Source organism: Halteromyces radiatus (assembly GCF_025201355.1).
Source record: "Halteromyces radiatus strain CBS 162.75 chromosome Unknown BX664scaffold_5, whole genome shotgun sequence".
NCBI lineage: Eukaryota > Fungi > Mucoromycota > Mucoromycetes > Mucorales > Cunninghamellaceae > Halteromyces > Halteromyces radiatus.
In genome coordinates this window covers 1,765,708-1,784,155 of record NW_026251691.1, presented here as the reverse complement: position 1 = coordinate 1,784,155, position 18,448 = coordinate 1,765,708, and the positions used below count along the sequence as shown (strand labels likewise).

At 35.5% G+C, this 18,448-nt stretch overlaps 5 protein-coding genes across 5 annotated transcripts; 3 read left to right on the top strand and 2 right to left on the bottom strand.

The window, feature by feature from the left end:
* Positions 1-628: 628 nt before the first annotated feature.
* On the top strand, positions 629-1,778 carry BX664DRAFT_336436 (uncharacterized protein). The gene is made up of 2 exons (XM_051546080.1): positions 629-908; positions 987-1,778. Exons 1-2 carry the CDS (start codon positions 676-678, stop codon positions 1,594-1,596), a joined length of 843 nt encoding a protein of 280 aa, XP_051399320.1. The 5' UTR covers positions 629-675; the 3' UTR covers positions 1,597-1,778.
* A 932-nt stretch (positions 1,779-2,710) lies between these two features.
* Positions 2,711-3,834, top strand: BX664DRAFT_162748 (uncharacterized protein). Its single transcript, XM_051539945.1, has 3 exons — positions 2,711-2,875; positions 2,950-3,060; positions 3,144-3,834. The coding sequence occupies exons 1-3, from the start codon at positions 2,741-2,743 to the stop codon at positions 3,693-3,695; spliced, it is 798 nt and encodes a 265-aa protein (XP_051399319.1). The 5' UTR covers positions 2,711-2,740; the 3' UTR covers positions 3,696-3,834.
* Positions 3,835-4,122: 288 nt separating this feature from the next.
* On the bottom strand, positions 4,123-4,803 carry BX664DRAFT_336429 (oligomeric Golgi complex subunit 7). The gene has a single exon (XM_051546079.1). It carries the CDS (start codon positions 4,781-4,783, stop codon positions 4,214-4,216), a length of 570 nt encoding a protein of 189 aa, XP_051399318.1. The 5' UTR covers positions 4,784-4,803; the 3' UTR covers positions 4,123-4,213.
* Positions 4,804-4,831: 28 nt separating this feature from the next.
* BX664DRAFT_336426 (uncharacterized protein) lies at positions 4,832-7,499 on the bottom strand. Its single transcript, XM_051546078.1, has 7 exons — positions 7,354-7,499; positions 7,213-7,257; positions 6,531-7,128; positions 5,703-6,464; positions 5,338-5,629; positions 5,093-5,281; positions 4,832-5,023 (listed from the first exon to the last, which is right to left on the bottom strand). The coding sequence occupies exons 1-7, from the start codon at positions 7,484-7,486 to the stop codon at positions 4,889-4,891; spliced, it is 2,154 nt and encodes a 717-aa protein (XP_051399317.1). The 5' UTR covers positions 7,487-7,499; the 3' UTR covers positions 4,832-4,888.
* Positions 7,500-7,829: 330 nt separating this feature from the next.
* On the top strand, positions 7,830-17,729 carry BX664DRAFT_336424 (uncharacterized protein). The gene is made up of 21 exons (XM_051546077.1): positions 7,830-7,927; positions 8,028-8,142; positions 8,234-8,295; positions 8,373-8,374; positions 8,448-8,530; positions 8,601-9,207; positions 9,309-9,607; positions 9,687-10,673; positions 10,735-11,886; positions 11,961-12,182; positions 12,280-12,333; positions 12,419-12,658; positions 12,732-12,894; positions 12,984-13,251; positions 13,339-14,122; positions 14,184-14,484; positions 14,557-14,858; positions 14,932-15,151; positions 15,252-15,532; positions 15,601-16,261; positions 16,345-17,729. The coding sequence occupies exons 2-21, from the start codon at positions 8,089-8,091 to the stop codon at positions 17,520-17,522; spliced, it is 7,920 nt and encodes a 2,639-aa protein (XP_051399316.1). The 5' UTR covers positions 7,830-7,927; positions 8,028-8,088; the 3' UTR covers positions 17,523-17,729.
* Positions 17,730-18,448: the final 719 nt, after the last annotated feature.

Here is an 18,448-nt window from a genome sequence, read left to right as displayed (position 1 = left end):
CTTTTATTGACGAAAGTTTGGATAACCGAGTAGGTGTCATGTACGAAAAACAACAACAGCAACAACAACGATCATTACCATCAGCTTCAGTAGCAGCAACGTCGTCGTCAAGATCAATTAAATACAAGTATCTTACAGTGTCATGTCCATGGAAAAGTATCTTGCGGTCGGACTTGGACGTCATTGATCAACAAATCATTAACGAAACGATATCATGTGCAAGCGAAGTAACCACAAGCGCAATGATGGACGTGGCTAGTATTGTTAGAATGGATTTACAGACAAGAAGCCTGTAAGTAACTTATTCAAAAAAAAAAAAAAAAAAGGAAGATAGAAATATTTTAACTTCTCTTTTTTTTTTTTTTTTTTTTTTTTTTACTGTTCATATGTAGTGGATCTGAAGTGAATATCTTTGATATCATACCGCAATCAAAATTTACCAAGGAATTAGATGAACCGCTGTGCTTGGCTCCTCCTAAATTAGATGATCAAAAGCGTATCCTGGCAGAATCAATGCTCACTTCAAGTTCGGATCGCAGAATGGTGGATCTATATTCAGCAAATCACCTTACTTATCTCATCACCTCTATGCAAACTTCTCAAGCCACTTCTTCTTCAGCAATAGCATCTTCATCAACGGCAGTAGACTCCACATCAGCAGTATCAGCGCAAAGTATGGATGACTGGAATTTGGATGCATCTTGTACAAATGGTCTGACGATTACTAAGTTTCCTCCTGGGATGGATAATCTTCTGGAACCGCATCTTACCACTTTTTCTACAAACATATTGAATATATACCGTGGTAATATGATACCATATTTATTGGACAAGGCTTTATTGACTCTTCTGCGGTGCCACCTCTCTCCAGTACGGGAACAGCGTTATCAAGAACGGAAGGCAAAGAGGTAAGTCCATCGATTAGATGCCAATCTGAATTGTAAAGTTGTCATTCATTGTCCACTTACACTAAATATGTATTTTAGAGAAGAACCTGACTCAACCCTCAGCAATCGACAGCAATGCACTGACAAAATTCTTCCAACAATGATTATTCTGAAACACCGACTTCGCAAGCACATCAGACGACTGGCAAATTTGGAAAAACGTAACGACGTTGATAAACACTACAGCATCACCAAAGAAAGTCAAGCTATCGATCGAATTAAGCAACTAATTGCTCACAAGAAAAAGAAGAAGAATATGGACAGCAAACATGACACCACAGATGACATGGAAAATGACGAGGACGACGCGGTGGACGATGTGGATAGCGATATGGAAGATGATGCGGACTTTGTTATGGACAATCTTATCGATGAAGACACTTCAATCCCAAGAAAAAGACTGTGTGCGTCAGTGTCGTTTCCTTCGACTTCGACTACAATTGCGACTACCAACACAACTACTATGACCCCAACAACGCCAACAACGCCAATACCAAAATTAGTAGTCTCAGCATCAGTAACAGAACCGTCAATCAATCGACTGAAGAAATTACGATCCGTTTTGAAATCTCTGCTTTGGAAGAAAGGAATACCATTTGATAGTACACCTCACCAATTGAAGATGAAATACGACAACTTGGACCAATGATAATGAAGCTACGGTGCTCATGCAATTATACAAGTTTATATCACCCTATGTTCTACCAAAAACGAATAACGAAATTGTTGATAATCACCCACTTCTCAACTATCCGCTGGCTCTGCTATTAAATACTATTCTGTACGTCACCAATTACGCCAAATTCTGTAGAAAGCTGGTTCCAAAGGTCAGTCCTTCAAAAAACTACGCGGTGTTCCTGAATTCAGATTCTATGTACTATCTATTTTGTTGTCTCAAAGGTAGACAAGGCGGCACCAAGAACGACAAGGCTCCACCTTTCCATGATTTTGGATTCGATATATTCGTTAACGGTGACACCATCTCCAGCGTAACCAAGGCACGTTTATACAAAGATCAAGTTTTTGCAGGCTTTCTGGATCTATCTCATATGCAAGAATTGGCGAAGTCTCGTTCGATGGAATTCGACTACAGAGTGGCGATAACAAGTTTCGGTGTGGCAAGAATCCAGTGCAAGTCCATCGTCAAGCACAAAGACGACGACAACAGTAATAATGATGATAGTAGTAGTAAGAACCCAGCATCGACGACAACAAGAGAAAAACGCAAAGGTGGAGTGGAAAAGGACGATTTCGGAAATATGATGGCGGAAATCAACAAGGATATCAACAAGGACAATTATACGATCAAGCAGCTTCAAAAACAATTATCGACGGCCAAAACAGACATCTCAGCAATAACGGAAAAGATCGACCAAATGAAGCCTCCGAAAAAGAAAAGAAATCGACAAAATCTGGACGATAGTAATGAAGAAATCGACGAAGCCCTGACTCCTACGCAAGATATAAATAGTGGTGAATCGTTATATTCCCTAATCAAGAAGCGACAAGATCTGAAATCGAAACGAAACAACCTTCTACGACTGATTGTCAAAACAAGATGTTCGATTATGGATCATCGAAAAAGAAAGATGAATATATACCAAGACATATTTGGCAGCAGTGACAACAAGGCGATGACACCAACCATTTGTACGACAAAGCCTGATATCGACAGTATTGAAAAGTTTATTGGAATCGATCCTGGATTAGTTACAATGGCTCAATGTGTCGCACTTACTCAAGAACAGGTGAAATATATTCGATCACGTACAACAACAGATCCCGGCAACGCAATGGAAATTGACGATGTTGGCACCATATTCAAGACCAAAGTGAGAAGCATAAAGACGAATCAATTGCGTACCGACTCTGGATTGTCATTATTCTCTCGAACCCTAGAATATCGAAAAAAATGCAATCACCTCCAAGTAAGTAAAAGAATAAAAAAAAGAAATCGCATCAGAAAATACAACAAAATATCTAACTTCCCGTAATATAATAGTGTCAAAAGAATGGAACAAAGTCTGTTCAAAATATCGAAGCTGACTTATCTCGGTCTATGATGAAAACGTTATACAGCAACAATATCGAGAACGAGAAGGAATATCATGGGGTAGGCTTTACTACGCTAACAGCAAAAAAAAAAAAAAAAATCCCACTCATTTTTTATTCTTTTTACAATTACTATTAAATCAGATCAGCAAGCGTAGCAGACAACCATTACTAGACTTTTATCATACAACCAACTGGCTAAAACGACAACGCAGAACAAGATTGTGTCAAACAGAAAAAGCGTACGCCAAGTCAGCCAAAAGTTTATTAGGAGGTCAGAAGGCAATCTGCTTCTACGGTGATGCTGGACGTGGATACGGATCAAGAATCGGTGGCCATACTCGTGGCAGTCATGATGTTTTTATCGGGAAACTCTCTGAAAAAGCTACAGTGGTGTCTATTGATGAGTATCGTTCGTCAAAATTGTGTGCCTTCTGCCACATGCCCATGGTTCATCCTGTCAAGACAAACAAGGACAAATCAAAGAAGATCACCAATTTAGGAACGGTTGTTTGCATCAACCCTGATTGCATCAGCCGGAAGAATGGATATGCCGCCAGAGGACGAGACACCAATGCCTCTATCAACATAGCAATGATCGGATATGAACAGCTCGCCTTTTGTCAAACAATTCAACAATTCGAAAGATCTTCTCTTCATGCTGGAGGTTTGAAAGGGAAGGTAACACTTGTATAGTGTTGGGCTGTAAATATCAAAAAAAAAAAAAAATAATCCCTCATTATTGATATGTCGATTAACTCATTTTTCTTTTTTTTTCAACTCCATCGATGGAAAATAAGTACGCCCTTGTCTTGCAAACATTGTATTTTTATGCACATACAATCACAATCATGATCATCTAAATCATCATTCCATTAATTCAACCATTCATGCTATCATCATACTTCAACTGTATATCATTGATTCGTATTCGTTCATAAATCATATATAGCCATCCTAGTAGCAAACCATCATTACATCATTGGTATCACAATACGATATCTAAAAATAAAAATTCCAAAACATAAAATACTATAAACTATGCGTCTGTTTATTATATAAACACTGGTGAGGAAATCTAAACAAGAAGAGCACCAAAGCAAAAAAAAAAAAAAAAAAAAAAGGAAGGAAGAACTAGACTAATCCATATAATATCTATATATAAAAAGTTAAAGGTGTAAGGATATAAAATAAGGAAGAATATATGTAATCATCTAGGGAGTTGATGGACGGTTTGTTGCCAAATAAGAGAGAGCATCTTGCAAACGAGATTCAGCACCTTCAAAGTCGTGATTGTTGATGACCTTACTGACTTCGGATTCCAAGTTGTTCCAGTTTTCCGCTTCCATCAAAGCCGATAAACAATCTTCCATACGTGTCTTGCAAAGATGTAATTGCCGTAATTTCTCAAATGTATCGTCATTGTTATCCTTGTTTTTCATATCGAGATTTTTCTTGACTTGTTGTATTCCTTGTTGCGTAGCCCTAGCATCGTCTGTGATAAGCTTAATATCATACATTATTCGTGGCATTGATTTGATGACTTGGTCGGTCAGAACACCTACTTGTTGAGATGCCTGTTCGCTGGCTAGTTGAAGTTTTGTGATTAATGTTGCTGTTTCTTGTTCTAGTGTTGGTGATGATGAGGTATCGTCGACTGAATCTTCTTCTTTTGGTGAGTTATCGTCATTGTTTTTCGTAGAGGTACTTAAAGAGCTGTTGATCCAACTCTTTACATCAAAATGGGCATCAGAGAAGGCATTCACATCGATAGCTGTGGACATGGAATAATATAATAAAAAATAATATGTGAAAAGAGGGAAGAAATAAAATAAAAAAAAAAATCAAAGCTTTTTATTTGGAAGACCGATCAAATCATAAAATCTAATCTACCATATACTACATTTCTTCGTAGGATTCATGGGACTTCCAATTGGACAATTGAAGAGTTTTGAAAAGGCTTCCGAGTTTTGAACAACACCATTAATACGAGCTCTTTCGGGAGAGTGTTCATCAGAAAGGATCTACAAATAATCATAATAATACGATGAGCAAACTGTTTGATAAAAAAAAAGTACATAATATTTCTTTACCGCACTAATTCTTGATTGAGGAGTGGCCTTGGTACACCAAGACTGAGCATAGTTCACATATAAAAGTTGTTCAGGAGAAAAATCTAAACCAGGTAAAGATAATTGTTTCTTGGTTTTGGATAGAGTCATAAAAGCATCATAACTGACACCAACACCACCATTATCAGCCAGGTTTTCCCCTAGTGTAAGCTGCACAAAAAATTGTTTAACCAAAAAAAAATCATGAGATGATATAGTTTACTTACTTTTCCATTGACATGATAAACTTTTCCTCCAGCATCCTTTTCAGTAAATTCAGAATATTGATCAATAAAACATGTTTTCATTTCATTGAATTTCTCCATAGTTGCATTTGTCCACCAATTTTCGAGTTTGCCATCACCATCATACAGTTGACCAGAGTTATCGAAAGCATGTGTGATTTCATGTCCAACAACCATACCAATACCACCAAAATTCAAAGCATCTGGCACTTGATCATCATAATAAGGACTGGTAAGAATTCCTGCTGGTACAACAATTTCATTATCATTGGGACTAATAAAAGAGATTTTAAGAAACCATAGTGATGAATAAATACATCTTTTTTTTTTTTTAATCTAAACCTTACGTATAATAAGCATTTGCTTCCATTGCATCCATATCAAAGATATCCTTGTCCACAGGTTTGCCCCATTTTTTCCATTGTTGTCTAATGCCCCACACATTGGATCTTCCTACATTGTCATAATACGTTTTTCTGTTGACAGTCATGTCTTTATAAAATGTTGCGAGTGATGATGCCGAACGTAAATCAGGATAATGGATACTATAAGCGGCCTTGTGACGAATTTTCCCAAGTTTTTCCAAAGCCTTATCCAAAGTTTGTTTATCCAACCAAGTAAGAGATGAAAGGCGTTTTCCCCAAGCTTCATGAATGGTATCCAAAAAAGTCAATATGTCCTTTCGTTTATCCTCACCACCAAACTGAACCAAGATAAAGTATCGTCCTAACATGTCTCCAAACGATAACGAAGTACTTGCAACACAATGACGCCATCGAGGAGGTTTTGTCGTGACTCCAGAAAATAATCCACTATCAATGTCATATACGTAACCGGCCGTTGTTGGATCAAGTTGAGACGATCGGCTGTATATATATCGTACCATAAAATAATTCTTCAGTATATCGGTTGCATCAGGTGTCTTTTCAAACCATTCAGCCACTTTGTCAAAATAGGATGGTGTAGTCACTATGATAGTATCAGGTAAATTTGTATCCTTTGGAGCGAGTTTACGTATCAGTTTCTTCCAGTCCACAAATGAGTATTTATCTTCAAAATCAGAGAAATCCATAGAGTTGTAACTTCGTATAGGATCACGAACTTCTTCTCTATCAAAAAAAAAAAAAAAAGTTAAGTTAATCTTTCCAGGGTTTCAATAGCATAAATAGACTTACATTGGAACAGTCATTCGAGCCAAAGTTATTTCCATATCCACAGAGTGTTGAACAGCTTGTTCTATATCAGAATATGTCAATAACGTCAAGTTCTTTTGAGTAGCAGTCTTCCGGGTGATATCCGATTGATTTGTTCCGATAACAGCATCCACAACTTTGGAGAGACCTTGACGGTATTTATCCATAAGATCAGTTTGTTCATAATAGTCTTTGGAGGGAGCATTGAGAACAAGTTGATTGACTACCATGATATGTTTTGTTGGATGTTTGTCGTCTGGTGCCACTCCAATATCAAAAAGAGGGGCATCTTGATCCATAAGAAGTGATACAATGATATCGGTGAGATCGGTTTGTTGAGCTTGTCGAGCTAGAAATGGGTATATAGGAGTTGGACCCAAGTTGACCAAGGTATCTTCATCCATACAAGCATCATAATATTGTTTCACTTTGTCAAAGTTTTCCCTGTCAATATCTTCATCATCCAATAATAGCTGATCGTCTGTTACTACCTTATTAATTAAATCATCGTATGATCCTTCTAACAAGTCGTGTAGTGTTTGTTGATGACTTAAAGAGATATCAGATAAAGGTGAGGTTTCTATTTTAAAAAAAAAAAAAAAAGATTAAAAAATATATAAACTAATTCAATGTCCGTAATCTTTTAGATGTAAGTTTTCTTTACGTGCACGGTCAGGAGGTAATTCTGTGTGCTCGATCCAGCTGCCGCCTATATATTAAAAAAAAAAAAAAAGTGAATTCAAACGAAAAAAAAAAAAAAAAGAAGAAGAAAAATCATCATCTCATTTTTTTTTTATTTATTTACATGAATATTGATAAAAATCAATACATGGATCAATATTGAAATCTATATTATTTTTAATAGTTTTTGCTACATGTTGACATGATTCTGTTTGACAAACTTCAGTAATATTGTTGGTGGTAATCAAATCAAACATGTATATTTGAAAAAAAAAATAATAAAATAAAAAAAAGAAAGAAAGAAATAAAAAAAGAAAAGTTTTATATTTAAAATCATTCTTTCTCTCCTTAATCTATATAAAATGTCATAAGTGGTTTTCTCCTGCATTTTAAACACTTGTTCGAAGTGACTAGATACAAGAAATCTAACGGGATTTAAAAATGTGTAACCCAAAAAAGAGAAGGGCTTAAATTTGATTGGCTTATGAGGGTTGTGTAAATTTTATTTATTTTTTTTTTTCCTTCTTACTTTCTTACTTTCGTCTCATTCCCTTGGTTCTCTCCTCTTCTTTTTACCTTTTTTTTTTTTGTCTCTCCTTTTTTTTTTTTCCTTCTTCTTTCTTCTTCTTCTTTTTTATTTTTTTCTTTTCTTTCTTTATCTTGTTATTCGGTTTTACTATAGAAGCCTACTGAATAAGGTAAAAAACTTTTTCATTATTTATTACTATTCTTCATACTTGAATCATTTCATCTAGATGATAAAAAGAACTAATATACTTTTCTTTTTCTTTGAAATAGTCAAATATCTTTTTTTATTCTTGATATTCAGTAGCGTGTTTGAAGGAAATCAAGCTCAACAATGGGTCCTGACACAAAACTTATATTGAGCTTAGTGAACCGTATTACTGTTCGTGTAATGTTTTAATATTTTATTATTATTAATATTATTGTTTTATTTTATGATTTTCAATAACTAATCCTTCTTCTTCTTTTTTTTTATATAGTTACCAAGTAACAGTGGAAAGAAATTAGATTCTCTCGAAAATGATCCACTTGTTCAACAAACGTAAGTTTATATTACATTATATTACATTATATTAACTCTTCTTCTTCTTCTTCTTTATTGTCATTCATTGTCTATAGTGGTAAGTTGGAAAAAGAAAAGGGTTGAATTGGATAATTATTAATATTATTTTTATTATTCGATATTATATATAGTAACCGCTTTGATAGAACTTTCCAAGTATCGATTACCAACAATAGCAAGTACCATTGTCACTGTTATTGAAAACATATGCAAGGTATAAAATACAGATAGATAGATAGATATAAATTTATATACAAGTAATAATTTAATCCTTTTTGATATAGTCTCCTTCTATTACAGACGAATATATACCTAGTGATGTTCTTCAATCTCAACTCTTTCTCCTTCGTTTATTCGCGGATTGTATGAATCATCATTGGCAATTTGTACGAAAATCCAGTAAACCACCAACAACTGAACCCATTCACTATACTTCTTCAGATACTGGCAGTAATCATAGTAGTACAACCAATGGAATGCCAAAATCAACAAACGATGGTTTTTTACCTCCTGAACTTCAAGATCCACCAGCATTAGAAGAAGGTCTTGCAAAATATATTGTTTCCATTATGTCTCGTTTTATGCATCAAATGTCTTTTATGGAAGAAAGGGAAAATGGTACATCTCATACAACAAATATCTCAAGGACAGAATATTACACATCAACAAGTGTATCCAGTACGTCTTCTGATATCATAGTAGATATTTATAAAGCAGCAAGTCGAGTTATCTTTTATATCAGTGCAAGCAATTGGCATACCTTATTTATCAAGATTAAAACTAGAATGACATATCTTACTACAACTCTAGACGAAAACCCTAACTTTGCCGATCTTCGATTATTAGAGTGTTGTGCTCTCAATTCAAAACGATTAAGTGCTATCCTTATTGGTAAGTAAAATAAAATAATAATAATAAAAAAAGATTTACTGAAATGAATTGTGAATTGTTATTGATCCTTTTTTTCTTTTCTTTTTCTTTTTAATGATTAGAATTTTGTACTGCCTTTCTTCATTTGAAAAAGACATCTCAATTAATGGCTGCTGTGGTTTTACGTCGGGCTATATGGGGTTGGATCGAAAATTATCCTATGGAATTTATACGACTATGTCAAAGTCAAAAACGTTTAGAAGGTGGCCCTGAAGTTTTATTTGATATTTGTAATACATTGGCTGATACTACTAGAAAGAAGGCAATCCTTTGGCCATTACAAACCTTATTATTGATTTTATGTCCTGATCTCTTATTGGCTGCTGCTATCTCAGAAAGTCGAGGTATTAGTACGAAGAAGGTAAAAATAATCATACAAATATTTTGAATATATATATATATATATATATATATAATATTGATTAATTTTATTACCTTAGACTGTTTTCTTGACTGCCCTCAGAAAATCTCTTAAAGGTGGTCGTACAGCTGATCTTGCTGCCATATGTTATGTTGATATTTGTAAAGCTGCAACTTATGTACCCAAGGATATGTCTATCGCCCTTCGTCACATTGTACCGGATATCGAAAATGAACTCAAGCAAAAATTATTCGATATACAACAACCATTGATCGCTGATAGTCTTGTCTCTAATCTTGGAATCATCATTGATCATCGCTGTTTATTGGCTGATTGTTTGGTGGCAATGTTTCGTCTTAATCCACGTAGTGTTCTTCGAAATCTATTTCCAACATGTCTATCTGAACGTGCACCTACATTATTCAAGATGAGTCTGGTCAAAGCTTGTCTCGCTATTACCTCTGAAGAATATGGATTACCTTGGAATCCTACATCAGCTGCTCTTTATGATCTCATGGGTGGCCCTCTTCGTAAATTACTATTGGATGTGACAAGTCGTGAAGTTGTTGCCAAATCTGAAATCAGTAATCTCACCAACTCGACAACAGGAAGGAAAACAAATATCATTAGTGCCGCAACGGACAAGAAAAAGAAGGAAGTACTACAACGAAACGACACAGGAAACGATAGATTGGAATTGATATTGGATATATTACGACTTTATCAAAATGACCCTATGCTTGCCATACGTGGTGATTGTGAAGATCGGTTTGAACAAAATGCTGCTACAATGGTGGCTATGGCTCACTGTTTACGGGAAAATAGTATAGTTGTTCGAGACGCTGCTGCTGAATGCCTTTTCAAGTTACACTCATCGGAAGCCATATCAGAATGGGGAAATGGAGATCAATTCATGGAAGCATTTTGGAAGATTTCTTCTCAAATCTTGTTTACTGTGGCCAAACAATTACTGGATAATCGGGAAAGGAATGATAGTTTGAAGAAACTATTGGATTTATTAAAGAAACTTTTGATATGTAGAAATGACTTTTTGACTCTTCATCAAGTAAGTAAAAAAAAAAAAAAATTGGAATATATCATCTCATTCCTTATTGGTATTTTTATAGGATATTACTATGCGTGGATCTGATGTACGGGAAAGATTACAGGCATCTATTGGTTTAGAAGTGGCTCTACTTGTCCTATTGTGTTCCGCCGATCCTGATATTTGTGCAGCAGCTACGGCATGTTTTGGTCATCTATGTGTGGAAGCTCATATTACCGAAAGCACAGAAGATCCTCGTCAAGCGTCATTGACCATTGTAGAAAATCTACCTGTCTATATTGAAATGACATCAAACACTGGCATTGTGGCTGGACGCAAATCTCAACAAAAACGAATCAGACGATTATTACGAATGATGGCGCATTACGCTCCAGGAAACTTGGCTGCTTGGGAAGAAGCTTGGAAACGATGGAAATATATGACACCAGCAATGATTCGGCCTCACGAAGAGAATAAGGATGAAAGTGTGGATAGCAAAAAAGGGGCTCAGGCATGGCATGACAAATTACGGGCAAATCGACAAACAATGAATGTGAATGTGACTAATCGAACAGATGGATTGGATGATGACAAATCTACAGAATGGCAAAACTACGCTGGATTCCTGGCATCCTTGGGTGGTATCTGTTTGATGGCAGATGGATCACCTACTTCACCTGCTTCACCTGGTCCACGCTCATTCAACGATCCACCACATTTACGACGTGTTTCATCCCCTTCTGAATCAGCAATCATGGTTGACCGGTTTGTCATGGAAATGGTAGATCTACTTTTATGTGATAATGTTATCGTACGTGAATGGGTGATGGATATTCTTGGAACTGATTTGTCTCCTGCTTTGTATCCTATCATGTTTCGACATTTGGAAACCATACTTGGGAAATGTTTTGGTTCTGATGGTGATCCTTTGTGCAGTCCTCGATATACTCTCTTTGTTGAACAAAACATCAGTGTACTCAAGCTCGTCTTGGATCGTATGGAAGAGACAGTGGATAGTTTATTTACGGTGGACTTTGGTGGACTTATTGATCAGTATGCGAAATATCTCAACAGGCTAGGGAGTAGTCAAATGGCATTAAAAATGAAAATTAGATTCTGTCATCTATGTGAAGTATTGATGGCTAAAAAGGATAGAATTAGCATTCGACAAGAATTCCGACTACGAAACAAATTACTTGAAATCATTGTGGAATGGACTAGCGATTTTTCCTTGGTAAGTAAAAAAGAAAAGAGAAGGTTGATTGATTCTTGTTCTAATCCTTCCACCTTTTTTTTTTTTTTTTGAAGAATCCTGATACTGGTGTTACAATTTCTGCTAATCGCGGTGAAAAGTATCATCGAGACTTGGATTTAGCATGTCTGAAAACAATCGTTGGTCTTCTTCAACAACTACCTTTACAACCCTCCGATTCAGTACATGAAACTGACTCTACTCAAGTTAAAAGCAGGATCTTTTACAAGTACTTCTCCTTCTTCCTCAAACTGTTGAACAGATGCCGATTATCCGAGGTAAGCAACATTAGAGTGATGATGCTGATGATGATCTGTGGTTGTATCAAAAATTGGATCACTCATAATATATTACTATTTTTTTGTTTAATAATAGATTGAAGCAGGATCCCAACATTCTCGAAGTCAAGAAGTGATGATGGTGAATAAGGTAATTGAAAATAAAGTAATGGAAATGAAAGGGATTAGATACTTAAACTTTTATTTATTTATTTTTTTTTTTTTTTGATGAAAAGAACAAGGAAAGTGCAACTTATTTGGCCCCACTAAAGGATTGTACTATTTTGGCCATGTCCAATCTTTTAAGCGCGAATGTGGATGCTGGATTGAAATATTCTCTATCTATGGGTTATCATGAAGATACTCGAATGCGAACTGCCTTTATGCAAGTGTTAACAAATATTTTGAATCAAGGAACCGAATTTGAAACCCTGGCGGAAACGGTGATGACTGATCGTTATGAAAAACTTGTTGATGTAAGTTGAGAAAAAAAAGAAAAAAAAAAGATATTGATGGATAGATACTTATTTTCTTTTTATTTAATGTTAGATGCTTGTCAATTCCGATCTGAATATCAGTCTCTCTTTATGTGATGTCTGTCCTGCTTCTGATATAGATGATGTGGCTAATGTTCTATTGGCAAGTTTCTCATCCCGTGGAAAGACGATGGTATTGCTCAAGGCTGTCATTGAAAAAGAAGTACAAAGCACAGGTATATAATGAGAAAGATGATGCTTAAAAAAAATAGAAGAGGTACGATATTGATGATATATATATATATATATTTCTGTATCCTGGTAGAAAATGAAACTGAACTCTTCCGACGTACAAGCATTGCTACAAGATTGTTATCTGTTTTTGCCAAGACAAATGGTGCAGATTATGTCCAATCTGTTTTACAACCTGTCTTTCATAAACTTGCCGAAAAACCATCTGACGAACGAACCTATGAACTGGATTCCACCAAGGTTGGTCCCAACGAAGATGTATTGAAAAACAAGCAAAATGTAGTCAATTCAACTGAAATGCTTCTCAATGCAATTTGTGCATCTGCTGATAAAGCACCAAGGTAATTAAAAAAAAAAAAAAGGATGAACAAAGGGACATCACCTTAACATTTTTTTTTAATCAATCTTTATTATCCTTGTTTTTTTAGATGTTTCCGTGAAGTTTGTCATTGTATCTTGGTCTCTGTTCGTGAACGATTCCCTGAGGCCAAATATACCGCTGTTGGTGCCTTTATCTTTTTACGATTCTTCTGTCCTGCCATTGTATCTCCTGAATCTGAAGGACTAATCAAGCCTATGACAACCGTGTCTCGTGAAATGCGACGCGGACATTTGATAGCAACCAAAGTTATTCAAAATCTTGCAAATAATGTATTATTTGGTGCCAAGGAAACATTTATGATTGTGCTCAATGACTTTTTGACAAGTAACATTTACAAAGTGACAAGCTTCCTTCGTGAAATTTCTATTGTCCCTACAAACACGACAAGTATGGATGAAGAATTGGAGTCGCGACCTATGGATGAAAAAAGTTATGCCATGTTGCATCGTGTACTTGCTGATAATATGGAACGCATCTCTCGAGATCTTGCTGCTCGCCGATTCCGACATCATGGGGATCAAGAATCATTGACTGCCTGGAAACGACAACTCGACAAATTCTCAAATCTTCTTGCTCAACTTGGTCGACCACCTGAAATTGCCAAACAAGAATTTAATGGATTACGAAGTTATACATTTGCTGCCTCTAATCAACTTTATGCTGAATTCATGCGACGAAATAGTCATCGAAGTGTTGAACCCATCGCCTCAAAAAATATCTTTTATGAAGGTGGCACATCGAAAGCTGGTCGTCGAGTATACTACTTTGTTACTCGGAATGTGACGAATGATAGTATTGATTTTGAATTGTTGACATATTATATGTTACAGGTAAGAAAGAAAAAAAAAGAAGTACAGTAGGCAAAGATATTCATCTGTTTATTTTTTATAGACAATGGAACGTGCAACCAATAAACCATTTGAAATAGTCATCGATCTTACTCTTTTCGGTCCTAGCAACGAAGTTTCCAACCAATGGATTAACCAAATTTTACAACTTCTTCCATTCGACGCATTTGAAAATGTAGGGGCCGTACATTTATACAATCCTAACTCTTATCTTCGAAAATACATCAAGAAACTGACTCGACCTATCACCAACAAACTCAGTAAACGAACAACATTTTCTGTGACTTTGGCCGAGTTACATGAATATATCCATCCATCTGAAGTACGACTTCCCAAATCTACAAGTAAGTATAATATTGATAATGCAAATTAAAAAGAATGACTCATGATTTATTTATTTTTATTTATTTTTTCAGCTGCACTTGACACTGAACCTAGTGCTGTCTTTTACCCTGTCAACAAGTTATCTCAATACAAACTCAATATCCCAGTGACTGTGAAGATCAGTGCTGAATATGTTCAAATCATGACCGTACGCAAACAAGAACTTATCTATGGTGTTAGCATGGTGACGAATGATGTCTATCATATTTCAGAAATCGAAGATGTGACTTTGGGCAGAACGACTGACTCTTCAGCAAACGAGTTCAGTTTCAAGTACAACAAAGGCAAATCTCAACTAGTTCTATCGACTCCTAAACGAGATGCTGTCGTTAGTGTAAGTGAATATTTGATTTAAAGAAAAACTTTGATTGACTCACTCTCTAATATATATATATATATATATATAGACGATTCGACATAGTAAACGAAGATATGAAATGGCAAAACCAACAAATATATCAGAACGTAATATCCGACCCAATGATGTCCCTGGTAGACTATTAAATATGGCTCTGTTGAATATTGGAAGTGATGACCCCAACCTGCGACTGGCTGCGTATAATTTATTATACTCTCTTAGTATGACCTTCAACTTTGATGTTGGCAAACAATTGCTTGATGCAAGAGGTAATTGGAAAAAAAAAGGACGAATTCATTTATTTTGTCTATATATGGAAAATTGATGATGATTAACATAATACATTTTTTTTAAAAAAAAAAAAATTAGATCTTTGTCTACCAGCAAATAGTTCCGCCTTCATTGTCAACATTAGTGAAAAGATTGCAGCAGCAGAACCAAATTTGACCTTGGAATTTCTCAGTGAATGTTTTGTGGGTTTCAACAAATCAAATGAACCTTTACGATACTTGTGTTTGGATTATATGGTGCCTTGGTTACCCAATCTCTCTTTATTTTGTCACTCGGCTGGGGATGAAAGCAATCCAGATTTGGTGAAAACAAAGGATGTGATACGATTATTGATTGACTTGACTGTGGCTCGCACTGATGTAAGATAATAATAATAAAGGAAAAAAGGGGGTAGAAATATGAATTAAATATTTTCTTCTTATTATAGATGTACAAATTGGTTCAAGCAAAGATTTGGAAAACGATCGGGAAAATTGATGATGTTTTAAACTTGGTATTGGATTCATTTGTGCAATTCTCCAATGAACATGGTGTTGGTTCCCCTCAAGCTGAAGCAATGGCTGATACATTTGTAACTCTATCTAATGTAGCTGTTCGTGGCAAGGTGATTTCTCGTCTTCGTAAGGTGCTTCAAAAGACTTCATTCAAACCTACTCGCTCTCTTACAGAACACTGGACTTGGACTGAAATCGCTGTCTTGGTGCGATTTATCTTGATGTTGTCTTTCAACAACCGAGGTCCTGTCAAAAGCTATGTACCTGAAATCTTCCATATTGTCTCTCTAGTAGTTGGTGTTGGACCTACAATCATCCGTGCGTCTGTTCATGGTCTTGTTGTCAATATGATTCAATCATTATGTACATCTATGCCTCTGCCTGAAGTGAATGTCCAACGATTGCAGCTACTTCTCACTGAAGTTTCTGATTCCAAAGTACGACTCTTATTCGGTTTGCACAAGTCTCATGCCAACGCATTCACCATTACACCTGATACAATGAATGATGCTGCTGAACCTATTCAATTATTGGCATTAGAATCTGTTATCACTCAACTTCTTGATGTCTTGAACTGGGGTGCGCCATCAACTGGTAATAACAAAAAGTTTAAAAAACAGTTTTTTTTTATAGGATGGCTGATATTATTCTTTTTTTTTTTTTTACTTTTTGTTTAGATATGGCTAACGTTTGGCGTGCTCGATGGATGAGTTTGGTGGCAAGTACAGCATTCCAATTTAATCCTGCTATCCAACCTCGTGCATTTGTTGTCCTAGGATGTCTTGGTCGTGAAGAAGTCGATGATGATTTATTATATCAAATTCTGGTAGCACTTCGTGGTGCGTTGGCAATCTTTAATGAATCAGATCCAAACTTGGTGTTGAGCATCATGATGTGCTTGAAAAATATTGTGGAAAGCCTACCATCTGATTCTCGTTATTTATTACCACTGTTCTGGGTGGCTGTATCCTTAGTACAAATCAACAATGGACCTACCTTTTGTATGTCAGTGGAACTATTATTAGCTGTGGTACGAGCTTTGGATGCGGATGAATTCTTTACCGGGGATACAATGACAGATGTATTACTGGCTGCTCGTGAACCGATGGCAGATGTTGCTCGTGAACTGGATGAACTATGTGGTGTCAATTTTGAAACACATTTCTCATTTGCTATGGCGGCCATCTTTTTGAAGGGAATGCGATACAATAATGCCAAGGACACGATCTATCAAGCTCTTACGGCATTTTTGGATATCGAATGCAAGCAAGACACAACCGTGGTGGAAACACAAACATTGGGTTACTTGACAAGTTTATTACCATTAGCAGTGAAGAATGAATCATTACGGGATGTGTTACGATTGGCAGGACTGACGGATGATTTGACACAACTAGATAACAATAACAATCGATCATACAGCGGATTATTTGACAAATTGGACATTCCTGATGATACCACCGCTCTCTTGTTGATCTCCATGATGGCAACCTTACTCCATTCTGCGGAAAGTGAACCTGAACGATTATTACTTTATGGTTTCCTTGCTGAGGCTGCACTGTCAATGCCTGATGTGTTCCATTTGGTATATGACTCTCTTTTACCCAAGATGAATCAAGTTGTACTTAGTAGTAACACGCAACCGATCATTGAATCTGTCAAGACCATATTATTGATTGCTTGTTCTGATTCTTCTTTCAACTCGGAAAAAACATCCCCCATGAAAACACAACAAGAATTGTTGAAAGACATTGGTTTTTCTGCCTTGGCTGAACCTGGATTTGGTGCTTCCTCAACAAATGTCATGCAACATTCAAAATTGGCCAGTGAAGTGATTGAAAGAATTATAGCGTAGAATACCATGGATTTATTTAATTTATTATAATTTTTATTTCTTTCTTTGTTACCACTCTCCATCGTAGTTTGCTATGGTGATGATAGCTTTCTTTTTTTTTTGTATTATTATTATTATTCCTTTTTTTTTCTTTCTTTAGTATTGTAGTCTTTTTTTATTTATTTATTTATTTATTTTATTATTATTATTCTCTCATGTCCTTACCCCACCTTTTTTTTTTTTTTATTATTATTATCCATGAAAAGTTTAATGATGATTCTTTTATATATATATTATATACATATACACGCACGCATGCATTTTCCTTTTGTATGAATTTCACATCAACTTTACAAACAATAAAAAAAAAAAAAAAAAAGATCTAATTCAATATAATATCATGGGTTTTTATTAATTTTTGACAAGATATCAACTATAGGGTTTTGGTATATTTCAAATGTGATAGTAATAAAAAAAAAATAAGTGTATCTATTTTCCATCATCCAAAGTCAAGGTATCCACATGTTTGCATAAATCCAATTGGGCATCCATAGATTGTCGTAGTTCTTGAATCACATTCTGACAGAAAATAATCACAGCCTTTTCCAACTAGATTCAAAAAGGACGAAAAAGGATGAGACCAATTTTTATTATTATTATTTGGACTTACCATGACAATGCCTTGTTCGGTTTTTCGAGCAATCAGAGAAGGATCAAAAGGATCAAACACAGTTTCAAATCGAAATTTACATGCCCTATATAAAATATATCCAGATGAGGCATATCATAATAATAATAATAATCACTTACGCTGCAAAGAAACGAAGATTCTCAATCACTCGATAGGTACGTCGGGTATCTTCATGAATTTTGTTGATAAATCCAAAAGGTCTTCGTGAACGCTTGACAATATTGTTGTAAACATGACATAATGTATTCCCGTTCCT